The 13,187-nt window shown below is 28.1% G+C and overlaps 3 protein-coding genes across 4 annotated transcripts; 2 read left to right on the forward strand and 1 right to left on the reverse strand.

The window, feature by feature from the left end:
• Positions 1-644: 644 nt before the first annotated feature.
• Bma-crt-1 (calreticulin precursor, putative) lies at positions 645-3,554 on the forward strand (the record flags this gene model as incomplete). 2 transcript variants are annotated; one of them, XM_043077864.1, is made up of 10 exons in its annotated part: positions 645-693; positions 936-1,016; positions 1,268-1,389; positions 1,519-1,644; positions 1,991-2,149; positions 2,382-2,516; positions 2,616-2,846; positions 2,953-3,114; positions 3,275-3,448; positions 3,528-3,554. In XM_043077864.1, 10 exons carry the CDS (start codon positions 645-647, stop codon positions 3,552-3,554), a joined length of 1,266 nt encoding a protein of 421 aa, XP_042933798.1. The 2 variants fall into 2 exon arrangements, with proteins under 2 accessions (XP_042933798.1, XP_001896170.1); XM_001896135.2 differs by lacking the exon at positions 645-693 and having other exon boundaries at positions 938-1,016.
• A 951-nt stretch (positions 3,555-4,505) lies between these two features.
• Bm433 (Calreticulin family protein) lies at positions 4,506-8,104 on the forward strand (the record flags this gene model as incomplete). The annotated part of the gene is made up of 9 exons (XM_043077865.1): positions 4,506-4,590; positions 5,236-5,360; positions 5,475-5,603; positions 6,089-6,247; positions 6,481-6,615; positions 6,810-7,040; positions 7,172-7,333; positions 7,507-7,914; positions 8,069-8,104. The coding sequence occupies 9 exons, from the start codon at positions 4,506-4,508 to the stop codon at positions 8,102-8,104; spliced, it is 1,470 nt and encodes a 489-aa protein (XP_042933799.1).
• Positions 8,105-9,799: 1,695 nt separating this feature from the next.
• On the reverse strand, positions 9,800-12,964 carry Bm4992 (uncharacterized protein; the record flags this gene model as incomplete). Its single annotated transcript, XM_001896137.2, has 6 exons — positions 9,800-9,936; positions 10,788-10,914; positions 11,086-11,266; positions 11,851-12,008; positions 12,243-12,521; positions 12,851-12,964. The coding sequence occupies 6 exons, from the start codon at positions 12,962-12,964 to the stop codon at positions 9,800-9,802; spliced, it is 996 nt and encodes a 331-aa protein (XP_001896172.1).
• Positions 12,965-13,187: the final 223 nt, after the last annotated feature.

Below are 13,187 nucleotides of genomic sequence, written 5' to 3' on the forward strand. Positions count from 1 at the left end.
GTTATTATAGATATCATAAATTACACAGAAATAAATATTTTAATTTATTTATAATAGAAAACGTGAACTCTCTGACGAGAAAAGGTCACGTAAACATTTCACTTCTCAAATTATCCGTCTTACGTCGTCTATTCCAAGCCAACAAAAACATCAATACGTTATTGATCAATAGCACCGCCCATCAGACGCTTAGATGTCGTCAGCTGATTGGTTGAGTGCTGACGTGGACCAGTGAGCGTGCGATTTCTCAAATTGACAGTCTGACCGATAAGTGGGTGGTTTTTTTGGGCAATTAAAATACTCGTTGGGTAGGTCATTTTAATCAGAGTTGGGCATGATGGCACTTCTAGGCTTTATTACTTACTTCTTGGCTCTATTGCTTTACTCTTGTAACTTCTAGGCCTCTTATATATCTTATTCTTCTGGGCTGTATTACTTCTTACTTATGCTTCTATACTACTTCCTTTTTTGTTATTCTAAACTACTATAATACATTGCATTAGAATGTCTCACATTTCATCAGTTTCCTCTTTTGAATTAATTTCACTAATATTACTTAGATCATTATCCTAAAATTTTTTTTGTTAGGAATAGGAGATAATTGAAGAGATGCAAATAGCACTGGTTTAATAGTTTGCTATCCGATGAGAGAAATAGATTGGAAGAATGAAATATTAGGTGAAAATAGCATAGGTATTTTTTTTTCTTGTTATCTAGAGATTATTTGGATATGTATTAATGCACCGTATATAAAGTAGTTTAGTATCATTCCTCTCACATTCTCAAATGAGATCAGCAGAAAGAACTTTGAAATGAAAAATTTTTGCTTAAACGTTTCTAATTTAATGTATAAGCAGGAAGCTTCTTGTCGAATTAAATAACTTACTATTGAAATATATTTTCAAGATTTTGCATCATATTTGTGTTAATTTCAGAAATGCAGCTGTATTTGCTGTTAGGACTTGTTTGCTTTTCGGCAGTCAGTGCTAAAATATATTTCAAGGAAGAGTTTTCGGGTAAGTTCAAATATTTATCAAAGAATTTTGACACGATAATTTCAATTTTTTGTGTGAATTAGATTAGTTAAATGATGGGAGCAAAAAAAAAAAAAGTCGAAAAATTTGATTATAGTGTAAATGACTGAGTTCCTTGATTCTTCTTCTGATCAAAGCATAAGAAGTGGGTTGAAGGTAATTTGTCACTAACAGGCTGTTGTTACTGTTACAGCAGAATGATTTGTAATCTTTTTTTATTTTCTTATTTTCAGATGATGACTGGGAAAAAAGATGGATAAAATCAAAACATAAGGATGATTTCGGCAAATGGGAAATATCGCATGGAAAATTTTACGGTGACGCTGTGAAAGACAGAGGTCTTAAGACTGCACAGGTTACTTTTTTCTTAATTGCAATCGTTCGTAATCAAATATCTGTCGTTGTACACTTTCATTACAAGCAATTATTGAAGTTGTGTAATGCTTGCTTGAAGAGATGTATTTAATCTTTTAATGTATTGCAGGATGCAAAGTTTTATTCGATTGGTGCAAAATTTGAGAAGGGTTTTTCAAACAAGGGTAAATCACTGGTTGTCCAATTTAGCGTTAAGCACGAACAAGACATCGACTGTGGCGGTGGCTACATTAAGGTAAAATTCATTGTGAAAAACGGTTTCTATTTTGTTTGCTTTGTGACTGCAAAACAATATTTGACAACGAATGCAATAACTTATTTTGCCTATTTGAATAAATTAGGACTTTTTTTTAGTAGAAGGTCTTTTCCTCTCCTTATTTATCGTGTGAGATGGAGTTTAACACTTTAAATTGCATCAGTTTTCCTCGATGATAACACAATTTGATGTTGATGTCGCACAGGAAACTTTATAGTTGACATCAGGAAGTGTTTCCTGTTCGAATTTGTCACACTGGACTTCAGTTGTTATTTAGAATAAATTTTTTTTATCAACTCTGAAGTCTTATAACCTTGTTTTTTAGCTGATGGCATCAGATGTAAACCTAGAAGATTTCCATGGCGAAACTCCTTATCATATTATGTTCGGTCCGGACATTTGTGGACCTGGAACAAAGAAAGTTCATGTCATATTCCATTACAAGGGTAGGAATCACATGATCAAGAAAGACATCCGATGCAAGGTTGTATATTCTAATAAATATTTTTATTTCCAAGTTGTCTATGCTTTTTCTGGAGCTATCGGTAGTTTTATTATACATCGATATCCATTTGAGAAGCTATATCAATCCTTCTCGCGTATCTACCCGTTCGGTTTCGATACATGTTCGGGTTCGTCCGAGATAAACATGCAATTTTACTTTAACTTTTTTTACTGTTTTATGTATTCAGTCTGTCATTTATTTATTACTGCAGGATGACGTCTTCACGCATCTTTACACATTGATTGTGAATTCTGATAACACTTACGAAGTACAAATTAATGGCGAAAAGGTTGAGTCTGGTGAGCTGGAAGCCGATTGGGACTTTCTTCCTCCGAAGAAGATTAAGGTCATCATTCCCTCAGTTCTTGTTTAAATTCAATTTAAATTGATATGAGCATGGTCTCTACTTATTTAATGAGATGTATGATAAAATAGGTATATTCAGGATCCGGACGCAAAGAAACCGGAAGATTGGGATGAGCGAGAATATATTGATGACGAGGATGACAAGAAGCCCGAAGACTGGGACAAGCCGGAACATATTCCTGATCCGGACGCCAAAAAACCGGAAGACTGGGATGATGAAATGGATGGAGAGTGGGAACCACCAATGGTTGATAATCCGGAATATAAAGGAGAATGGAAGCCGAAGCAGAAGAAAAATCCTGCATACAAGGTGAAATTATAATTTTATTATAGTTTTCCTGTTTGATTTCCAGATGCTGTAACTAGTGCAGCGTATCATATCTTTATTTTTTGAGCTTATATGTTTCTTTTTTCAGGGCAAATGGATTCATCCGGAAATCGATAATCCAGACTACACCCCAGATGATGATTTGTACCTTTATGGGGATATTGGAGCAGTTGGCTTTGATTTGTGGCAAGTAAAATCAGGAACCATTTTCGATGACGTCATTGTAACAGACAGTGTGGAGGAAGCCAAGGTATGGTTTCGTGTATATTTTCTAAAATATATTTTTAGTTTCTTTCAAGGTAGTTCTGTTGATATTAGCTTTTTATTTTATTTTTTCTTGAGGATGCGGTAGTCCAAAGAGGCCATCGATTTTTGAAGTTACACATCTGTTTCAACTGGGCTATTTGCAGAAGTTTGGTGAAAAAACATTGAAAAAAACTAAGGAAGGTGAGAAGAAGATGAAAGAAAAGCAAGACGAAGAGGAAGAGAAGAAGAGAAAGGAAGAAGAGGAGAAAAAGAAAGAAGAAGAAAAAGAAGAAGAAGATAAGGAAGAAGAAGAAAAAGAAGAAGACGAAAAGAAAAAAGTAAGTTGATGTTATGTTTGCATACTTTTTTTATGTAAAATTTAGGAAATAAACATTTTCTACCATCATAATTTTTCAGGATGATGAAACACACGAAGAGCTGTAAAGCAATGGATGATATGTACCAAAGTGATTTTATTGACATGCCAATTGCCATATCGGTTTTCGTGATATCTGGCATTGTTACTTTTTACCACTAGGATCTCCTTGGGAAATTTTACTGAAAATTGTATTATTTGGGTAGCATTTTAATGCTTCAAAAGTGATGTAGAAAACGACTAAAAGTTTTGGTGCTGGGAATACTGTTATTAATTTATTCATTCAATATTAATTTTACTCATAATTTGTTGATTCATTATCCTCATTTCTCTCCCTTTTATTTCGCTTCTTGATTTTGTTTATTTGTTCAGATCAGGAATAAATATTTTTATTCTTTTGAAGTGCTTGAATACAAAATAGATATATTTTCACTTTTCATCAAAATGAACCATTGTTAGAGTTATTTGCCAACTGAATCAGTTTCATGATTTGAGTAGTGGTAATGACATTTGTGGCTTTCGAATTTTTTTTGGCCAATTCATGCTGCTCTTCAATTTTGCCATTGATTTTTTCATGAAATGAGATGTGTGTGAAGGTATTATAAGGGAAGAAGTTTAAGGGACGATTCAGTGTAACTGGGATTGGATAAATTGCTGTCATAAAGGATAAAGACTAATACGGAATTAATCCGGTGATACGTTCGGTTTTACAGATACCTTCGAGAGGATAGGATATGAGATATTGCCTGTAGTGCTTTTGTTTTAATTTAAGCTTTCGTATAAATATATTTCAGGAGTTAGTGGTTCTGTTTAATAAAGCTAATTGTTGGATTAAGTGAAAGATGAGAGCTGTCCGGTTTATTGACTTAAAAACAGCTGTAATGGACGCTCATTAAAGGCTTTAATTCAATGTACCAACCAATGACTGTCGCCTAGATGACGTGGATCAGTAGAATTTATGCCTATTGTTGAATGTCTAGAAGGATTTAAGCAACGGTAAGTGAATGAAATTTTAAATTATGGCTTCTCCTCTATCATTTGTGGTGCTTTTATGCATTATCAGTTACGCTAAGAGCAAGATTTATTTCCAAGAACAATTTAAAGGTTGCAATTAATTTTTCTATCACTTAATTTACTTATAGAATTCTTCTCAACTCTTTTAGTAAAATTAAGCATTGACTAGACTTGACAGTTTCTGAAATTTTTCTTGACCAGATTTCTCATTTTTCTTTTTCTTTTTAATTTTCTACTGGTAAAAACATCAAAATGTCTGACAAAAAATCTTGAGTAATTTCATCGGAAGATAAGGATTAATAATAATTGGTGAAAATTACTTCAAGATATGACATTTGATAATTTTTCATTGTCAAAATTTTTTTTTTAAACCTAAAGAACTATGAAAGCAAATTAATATTAGGTGGAAAATTTAATAGATCTCAGTTAAGCAAGCTGTATGATAAACAGGAAAAACTGAAGGTTTATTCCCTTGAGATGAAATATAACATTATGAAGTTTTCTACTGGAAACTTGGATTATAGCATTTGAATTGGATTGTAAGCTATAATCCTAAAGATTACTTCTTTATTCATTTTTGAATAGAATTCGAGATGAAATCTGTGATTAGCTTTTTCATGTAACATAAAAAGCTAGATTACTCTAAATCATACATATCGTTTATTTCTTGTTGTATTTCTTTTTTAATGCTAAGTTTTATTTTTTCATTGCTCAAATATTAGCAGATATTTTTAGACGGAGATGGCTGGAAAAAGCGATGGATATTATCTGAATATCGAAATGACTACGGAAAATTTAATCTTTCCTACGGTCAATTCTACAATGATCCAGAGGAGGACCTTGGTCTTACTACCACTGAAGTATTTGCTTATGCATTTAATTATATTATTGCTACTAATAGTAGCAATATTAATAAATAAACAAATAGATATAAATATTTACAGATGTATGAATCATTTGTGTACGTATTTCAGGATGTCAAAAATTATGCTATTTCGGCAAAATTTCCAAAATTTTCAAATAAAGATAAACTGCTGATTGTTCAATATGCAACAAAACGATTTACTCTACCTGATGATGATTGTGGTGGTCTGTATATAAAGGTATAGTAAGTTTTGTTTACTTTTACGCTTTGATATTCTGGTAAAAGAGGAATGTTGAATGTTTATGAAATCATTAATTGTAACGTTGTTCGCATTTTTGGATGTTTTTTGATAGAAATATTACCACAAACATAGGCTATAAATAATTTCGACTTCGGTTTTCTTAAAAAAATTGTAATGAAGTTGATTAAATAAAAAATTTTCATAACTCTGAAAATTATTAAATAATCTGAAACAATCGAATTATATTGGGATAGTATAATCCGACTATTTTGTATGTGTATGTAGAGATGAATAGAATTCATATATACAAATTGAAAATAGTATTATTTGAAAACGTAATTGTTTGAGTGTTGATGTGAAATTTTTGAGAATACATTTAAATATGCAGTGATAAGAAATATAACAAAAAAGAAAGAAAATCCAATATTTCAGAAAAAACATTTTTTTTTTTTTCATCGTAGAATGAATTTATTCCAATTCAGCTAATGAAATCAAACTTGGATCAGAAGCAGTTTAATGGTGAAACTTCATATGAAATTATGTTTGGACCAGATATATGTGGTAAATATACACGAAAAATTCATGCTATATTTCGCTACAAGAATTCCTACTATCATTGCAATTCTTTTTTGCCCATCTTTGTAATTATTTTTATTTTATTTTCATCATAAGTATAAATTTTAAATTATGTTGTTTGGATTTTTCTTTTAAAAAAAAAAATAAAATCTCACTAAAATTACTAAGAAAGATGAATAGTTATAAAGTAGATAGAAATTTTAAAATTTGAACTTCAGTTTTATTCAGTCTGAACAAAATTATAATTTTCTTTTAAATTATTATCATGTAATCTTTCCAAATGTTGCATTTATTTCAGGATGATGAGCTATCTCATGTTTATACTTTAATTTTATATCCAAATAATTCCATTCAAATATTTGCTGATTATGAAGAAAGAATTGGTGGAGATTTGGAAGATCACTACGATTTTCTTAAGCCGCGGCGAATTATGGTTAGTATTTCGAGCTTTTAAAGTCTTTCACAAATTCTACCAAAATTTTCTTATTTTCTTACATTCTAAATATATAGCTAATGATTTTAAAATTTCTTTTTTTTAAAGTAATTTAAACAGTTCTTATTTCTATTTTTATTTGAGTATTCTTGAGTAATATTTGATGGCATCGAAAAAAAAAAACACAATTTCAGGATCCAAATGTAAATAAGCCAATTGATTGGGTCGATGAAGAATTCATACCTGATCCAGATGATAAAAAACCAGATGATTGGGACCAGCCAGAATTTTTATTAAATTTAGATGTTAAGAAACCAGATGATTGGAATGAGGAATGGGATGGTGAATGGGAACCACCGGGAATGATAAATCCGAATTACAAAGGTGAATGGGTACCAAGAGAGATTGCAAATCCAGCATATAAGGTTAATTTTTGAAATTCCAGTGAATTTATTTTCCAAGTATTTCGTTCCTGTCTTTCTTCCGCTGATAATTGTATGATAATAAAATATCAAAATTATTTGTTTTCGGATTTTGAATATAAGAAGAAATTTAGGGAGAATGGATACATCCTAGAATTGATAATCCAGATTATGTATCAGACCCGAATCTTTATTTACACGATGATATCGGTGCAGTTGGAATTGAGATATGGCAAGTAAACAGTAGCACAGTCTATGACAATATCATTATAACTGATTCAATTGAAGAAGCTAAGGTAATCTTTAAACAAGATAAAATTAAACAATAAAAAAAGATATGTATTTTTATGAAAGTTTTCTTCCTTCATGGAAATCACTTTTTTTTTTTTTTCCATTGGAAATCTTTTGAATTCAAAGAGAAAACATTTTAATCATTGTTAATTTCATGTGAACATTCATCATACTTCAGAAATTTGCTGCTCTTACGTTGAATGGTACTAGAAAAGGTGAGGAGAAAATGAAGAAGGAAATCGATGAGAAACTTCAACGTGAAGAAGAAAAGAAGAGGAAGGAAGAGGAAGAAGGAGAGGACAAGAAAGAGGAAGAAAATTCGAATGAAGATGAGAGGAAAGAAGAAGAGATTAACTTAAATGAAAAACAAAAAATGGTAGAAATAAAAAAAAAGGATGAAGAAAGCGAAAGTAACTTCGATTCAGAAACGAGTCAGAAAGAAAAAGTAGAATCGAAACTGGAGAATGAAAGGAAGTTGAGAAAAGATGAAGAAAACGAGCTAAGCGAGGATAAGAGAGAAAGGAATTCGAACCAAAGTATGGATGAAAATGAGGAATGGAAAGATGATGTAGATTTATCTTTCAAAGTAAGAACTTATAAATTTTTTAAAGTCCTAGTTGACTATTGATTGCTTGTTGATCTTCGATTCGTTGCTAGAATGAGATGACTTCAAAGTGAAAAAATTAATGGTTTAAAATAACAATGTGAAAACTTTTTGGCTAAATTTTGTATCATTTCAGTCAAAAGAAGGAAGAATAAAGAAAGAAGAACTATAAACGGAAGTGATGCTATGCTGATTGGTATAAACATATGAAATGTATGAAATTAAGCATTTAAATTTGAATCAAGATAACTTCTTTCTTCTGTTATATAAATAAGAAATTGTTCATTGTTGATTTGTTATTGAGTTTGTTAAAATAAATCAATAAATCAGTTCGTTATCAAAATAAACTATTATAATTGCAAATTATAATGTAGAATAACAGAAGATCTATCGGTATAGTTTAGGAATAAATTGCAATTGCATCATATAATAAGCCGGTAATAAAAGTATTATCTTTTATCAGGTCTATGCGAATTATCTATTATTATATCCATCTTTTCATGATCAAAAATTAACAACCGCAATCACTCTTTTTTTTTTCGTAACCTTTCAAGAATTGTAAAGATGAATTTTGATTATATTTCAGCAAATTATTGTCAATTTGACTTTACTTAAAGCATCATCAGAATGCTTACATTTAATAGTAGACAGATAGAGATGATTATGCTTAAACAAAATGAGCCAAGTGATTGCATTTATGATATTGATATTAATCATCGTCGTTTTACTATTGATTATTATTATTATATACTATTAAAAATGTTGAGTATATCGGTGAGCAAATATATGTTTAAAAATGTTGAATGTATCGGTAAGCAATAAAAACGTTTTTTTTTTTTTTTTATCTTTACTGATCAAACTATTATTAGTTAAAAAGTATTTATGGAGATCTTATGCTAACACAATATGTGTCATTTTGAAATATTCACTGTAACTTACAGTGATTTATATTATCATACAAGAAAAATATTACATTAAAGATACATGCATACGCGCAGACGCACATGCACATGCACATGCATATGCATGTTAACAGAATATATGAAAGATTGAATGAAATATCAAATATATAATAATTTGGAATATAAACGGAAGAAAGCAATGAAAGCTTTTACAAAAATATCAGCAAATATATATATATGCCCTTAGATGAAAATAAAAAATGAAAAGTAAATAATTAAATTTAAAATTTCCTATCCATTTAAATGATAACTTTTACTTATGATGCTACTATAAGATGATATTTTCTAGACGAATGCAGTTACTCTTTTTTTTTTTTTTCGAACTTTTCTTTTTCTAAAAAAGAAAATCCAATTTTTAACTATTTGTAATTTCTCAGAATTATTAAAAATAAAAAGCCATATGTTATTAAACAAACGATATCAATTTACAAAAAATACTTACTATTAATGAGAAAAATCTGTCCGCAATTTCTTTAAAAAAAAAAAAATTAAAACAAAACAAAACAAAACAAAAGTAGACACAAATAGTCAATTATGCAATATTTGCAAAATATTATTTCATCATTTTGAAATCAAATTTACTCATTGAGAAAGAAAATGCTTCGCTTATTATTATGCTTTTTTTTAAAAATATAAAACATTTTTCTCTCCCTCTTTTTTTTTTAAATCTTTTTTTTTTCATCAAATATATTTCTAAAATAATACACACAAAATAAAAGGGAAAATTCAATTTTCTAATCTTAAAAATGAAAAAAAAAAAGAGAAAGAATGAAAAAGAAAAAGAAAATTTTGAAAAAAAAAAAAAAAAAAGAAAATAATTTTATAAAACTAACCATAATTTTAAATGTAAATTGAAAGCATTAAGAAGCAATGAAATGTACATTATTCTATATACAGCAAATATTTTAATCACATTCCATCTGTTCTTCATTATCCTCCGAATCGTAAGCTTTATGTGCTTCACGAAATGCAGTAAATGAGCTTACAGGAAATAATTTTGGTGCACAATTATTGTTTATCTTTTGTTTATTTGCTATTATATCTGTAAAAATTTGTTTTTATTTTTTATATATAGTAGAAGAAAAATAAAAAAAAAAAACTTTCATTGTCAGATTTTTATTGTAATTGAATTGTTTATTGCATAAGATAAATCAATCAGATAATATATCATAAATCAATAATTTAAATTCTTTTTCAACTAATAACATAAATTATTAAAATTATAATTTATGATACTGATAAAATAAATATGTCAATAAAAGAATGCTTTAAAATACTATTGCAGTTAGTAGATTTGAACTAAATTACTTTTAAAATGAACTAAACCATATCCATTCGGTTTACTTTATTATTATTATTACATAGTACGATGAAATAGTGAAAAATAATTTTATCAAAAATAGTTCAGTTATCAAAATCCTATTTATGACTGAATTTCATTACAAAAGTTTCATTTTTGGAAATGTTATAAAATAATTTCTTTTTTTTTAAATTTTATGCATTATATTTAAGTATATAGATTAAAAAAAAGAAAATCAGATAGCATAACTTGTCATCAAGTTTTTTTTTTTTTTGAAAATTACTTTAAACTTTCATAGCTATTATAAATTAATTATTGTCTAATAACATGGCATAAAATAAAACATATATGCAATATCAAAAATAAAGGAAGCAAATAATAGTAACAAATTTTGTAAATATATTTAAAGGATTAGATATTGTTTATGAATGTTTTTATGAATTTTTGGATTAAACAGAATTCAATCTATGCTTCTATTTTAATTGTAATATAAATTAATAAACTAAGTATAAAATTAGCAAATTTAAGATTATAATTTCAAAATTAAAATAGAATAAAAATGAAGTAAAAAGAAAAAAAAAATGAAACAAAACCTTCAAATTTATTGGATTGCTGTCGATTTGGATCATCATTTCCTCTTTCATTACATATTCTTGTCCATTCTTCAGATAACAATAGCTGTTGTTGTTGTTGTTGAATGCTAATTGGTTCAGTAAGACTCTAAAAATGTAATTAATCAGTGAATATTGAATTAAAAAAAAAAAAGGAAAATTAAATTATACAAAAGAGAAACATCAAAAAAAAAGAGAGAATGATACACTTATTGTATATTAATTAAATTAAATTGTCAATTATGATAATAAAATTGCTAATCTAGGCTAAAATGATTACCGTGATGGTGTGAGAGATCACAGGATTATCACCACCTGTAGCAGAAGATGAATTTTCATCAAAATCACCGAATCGAAATGGTGTGTGTCGAGTTGTTTGGGGTAATGAAATTGCAGATGCACCACCGATTGTTGTCTCACTGATACCTGCTGTACTTGCTATGCCATGTTGTGTTAAAAAACTAAAATGTCACACTTTTTTTTTTAGCATTAAAATAGCAGAAAAGAAAAGAGAAAAAAAAAAATAAACAAACAAAAATGAGAATATCAAATGAAATATGAATATAATTTATGAAATATATCTTCAGTAGATGTTTCTAAAATCTAAATAACAATAAGAATACTTAGACTTTTAAACTGTTTACAAAATCAAACAATATTCATATAACTTATTCTGTTATGCTTACAAGTTATCAAATGAAAGATTTTAGTTATGATTGTCAAACAGATGACAAGTTTGACTAGTGAAAGATGAAAAGTTAAATTACTTGCTATCATATGTTTAAACTGATATTTCAGAAAGCAAGATAAAAAGAAAAAAAAATGTAAATAAGTAATAAAAGATGCAAAATGATATTTTAAAGTAATAAAATATTATTACTTTAGAGAAATCTTTTAATTTATTTCTAAATTGTCTCATGCCATTTGTTGGATAAATCAAGAAAGAAAGTATCAAAGTAACTTCTGAAATTTTAAATCGCTTTAAAGAAATAATTACAAATTAATTCTTACACCAATGAAATTAATGAATTCAATAAAAAGAAACCTTTTATTCATACATGATGAAACTGAATTTGAACGTTTTCGCTTGCTATGACTGTAATGTGGAATGACACGACTTGAACGCCGTGATACACCACTACCACTACCGCCACCGCCACTACCGCCTAATGATGGTCGAAATGATAAGGTTTGTCGTAGCACCTAAAAATATTAACAAGCATTTTCTTTAGATAACAATGAAATTAATCAAAATTAAAAATTATAACTGCAATTGAATTGTTGATAATAATCTATTTTAAATGTTTCTTTTTTGATTTTGATTAATAATTCTTTTAATTAACAGGTAAACAAAAATATACAAAAAATGGGAGAAAAAAAGAGGAAAGAGAGAGAGAGAGAGAGAGAAAGGGAGAGAAAAAAAAATGAAAGATTAACCATAGTATCAAGTGATGTACTCATGCTTAATGGTGCAGCTCCTAAAATATGGCCACTAGAAGTTGTTATTGAAGTACTACAAGTACTTTCCGTTGAACTTGTAAGCATTTCACCGCTATATGAAGATGATGTAAGAGTTGTAGCAATTTGTTGTTGTTGTTGTTGCTGTTGTTGTTGTTGTTGTTGTTGTTGTTGTTGTTGTTGTTGTTGTTGTTGTTGTTGTATTTCATTTTGATTTGATGTTGAAATACATGGAAGAGTTTGTTGTATTTGTCCTAACTGAAAATTTTTAATAAATTATACTTTAATTTTAATGATAAATTGTTAGTACATATGTATTATAAAATGAATTTTATTTATTTTATTTCATCAAATATAATAAAAAATTTTATCAAACATATTTAAAAAAAAAAAGAGAGAGAGAGAAATAAATACAAATATTTATATGTAAATGAATTAAATAGATAAAGAAATATAGAAGATAGATAAAGAAAAGATTTTTTTTTTTTTTTTTTTTAATATTTAACTAAAGATTTTTCTAGTGCTTTTTTTTTTATTTTAATATTTATATGTAAATGAATTAATAAAAAACAAATAATAATAATTACCTGACATAGATCAAGTGCAGCAATTGTGGAACGTTTCTCCATTTCACTAAGACGATTATCATCTGGTCGTAGTACAACATCTTCTACTGCTCGTTTCAAATCACCAATATGCATAATTGAATGAATTTTGCTAATGACAGATGACGAATCAAATTATAATCAAATTCAAATTAGAGTACAACTAGCAAATAGAGAAATAGCGATAAAATATATTTTACGATGAAATATGCCAAATTCAAGATTTCATCGTTGCTTTCAGCTTTTTCAGTACAAATACTAGAAATTCTAGTAATTTAATAATGATACAATCAACTATTATCCATCCATTTTCTCGTCC

Source organism: Brugia malayi (genome assembly GCF_000002995.4).
Source record: "Brugia malayi strain FR3 genome assembly, contig: Bm_v4_Chr1_scaffold_001, whole genome shotgun sequence".
Taxonomy (NCBI): Eukaryota; Metazoa; Nematoda; class Chromadorea; order Rhabditida; family Onchocercidae; genus Brugia; species Brugia malayi.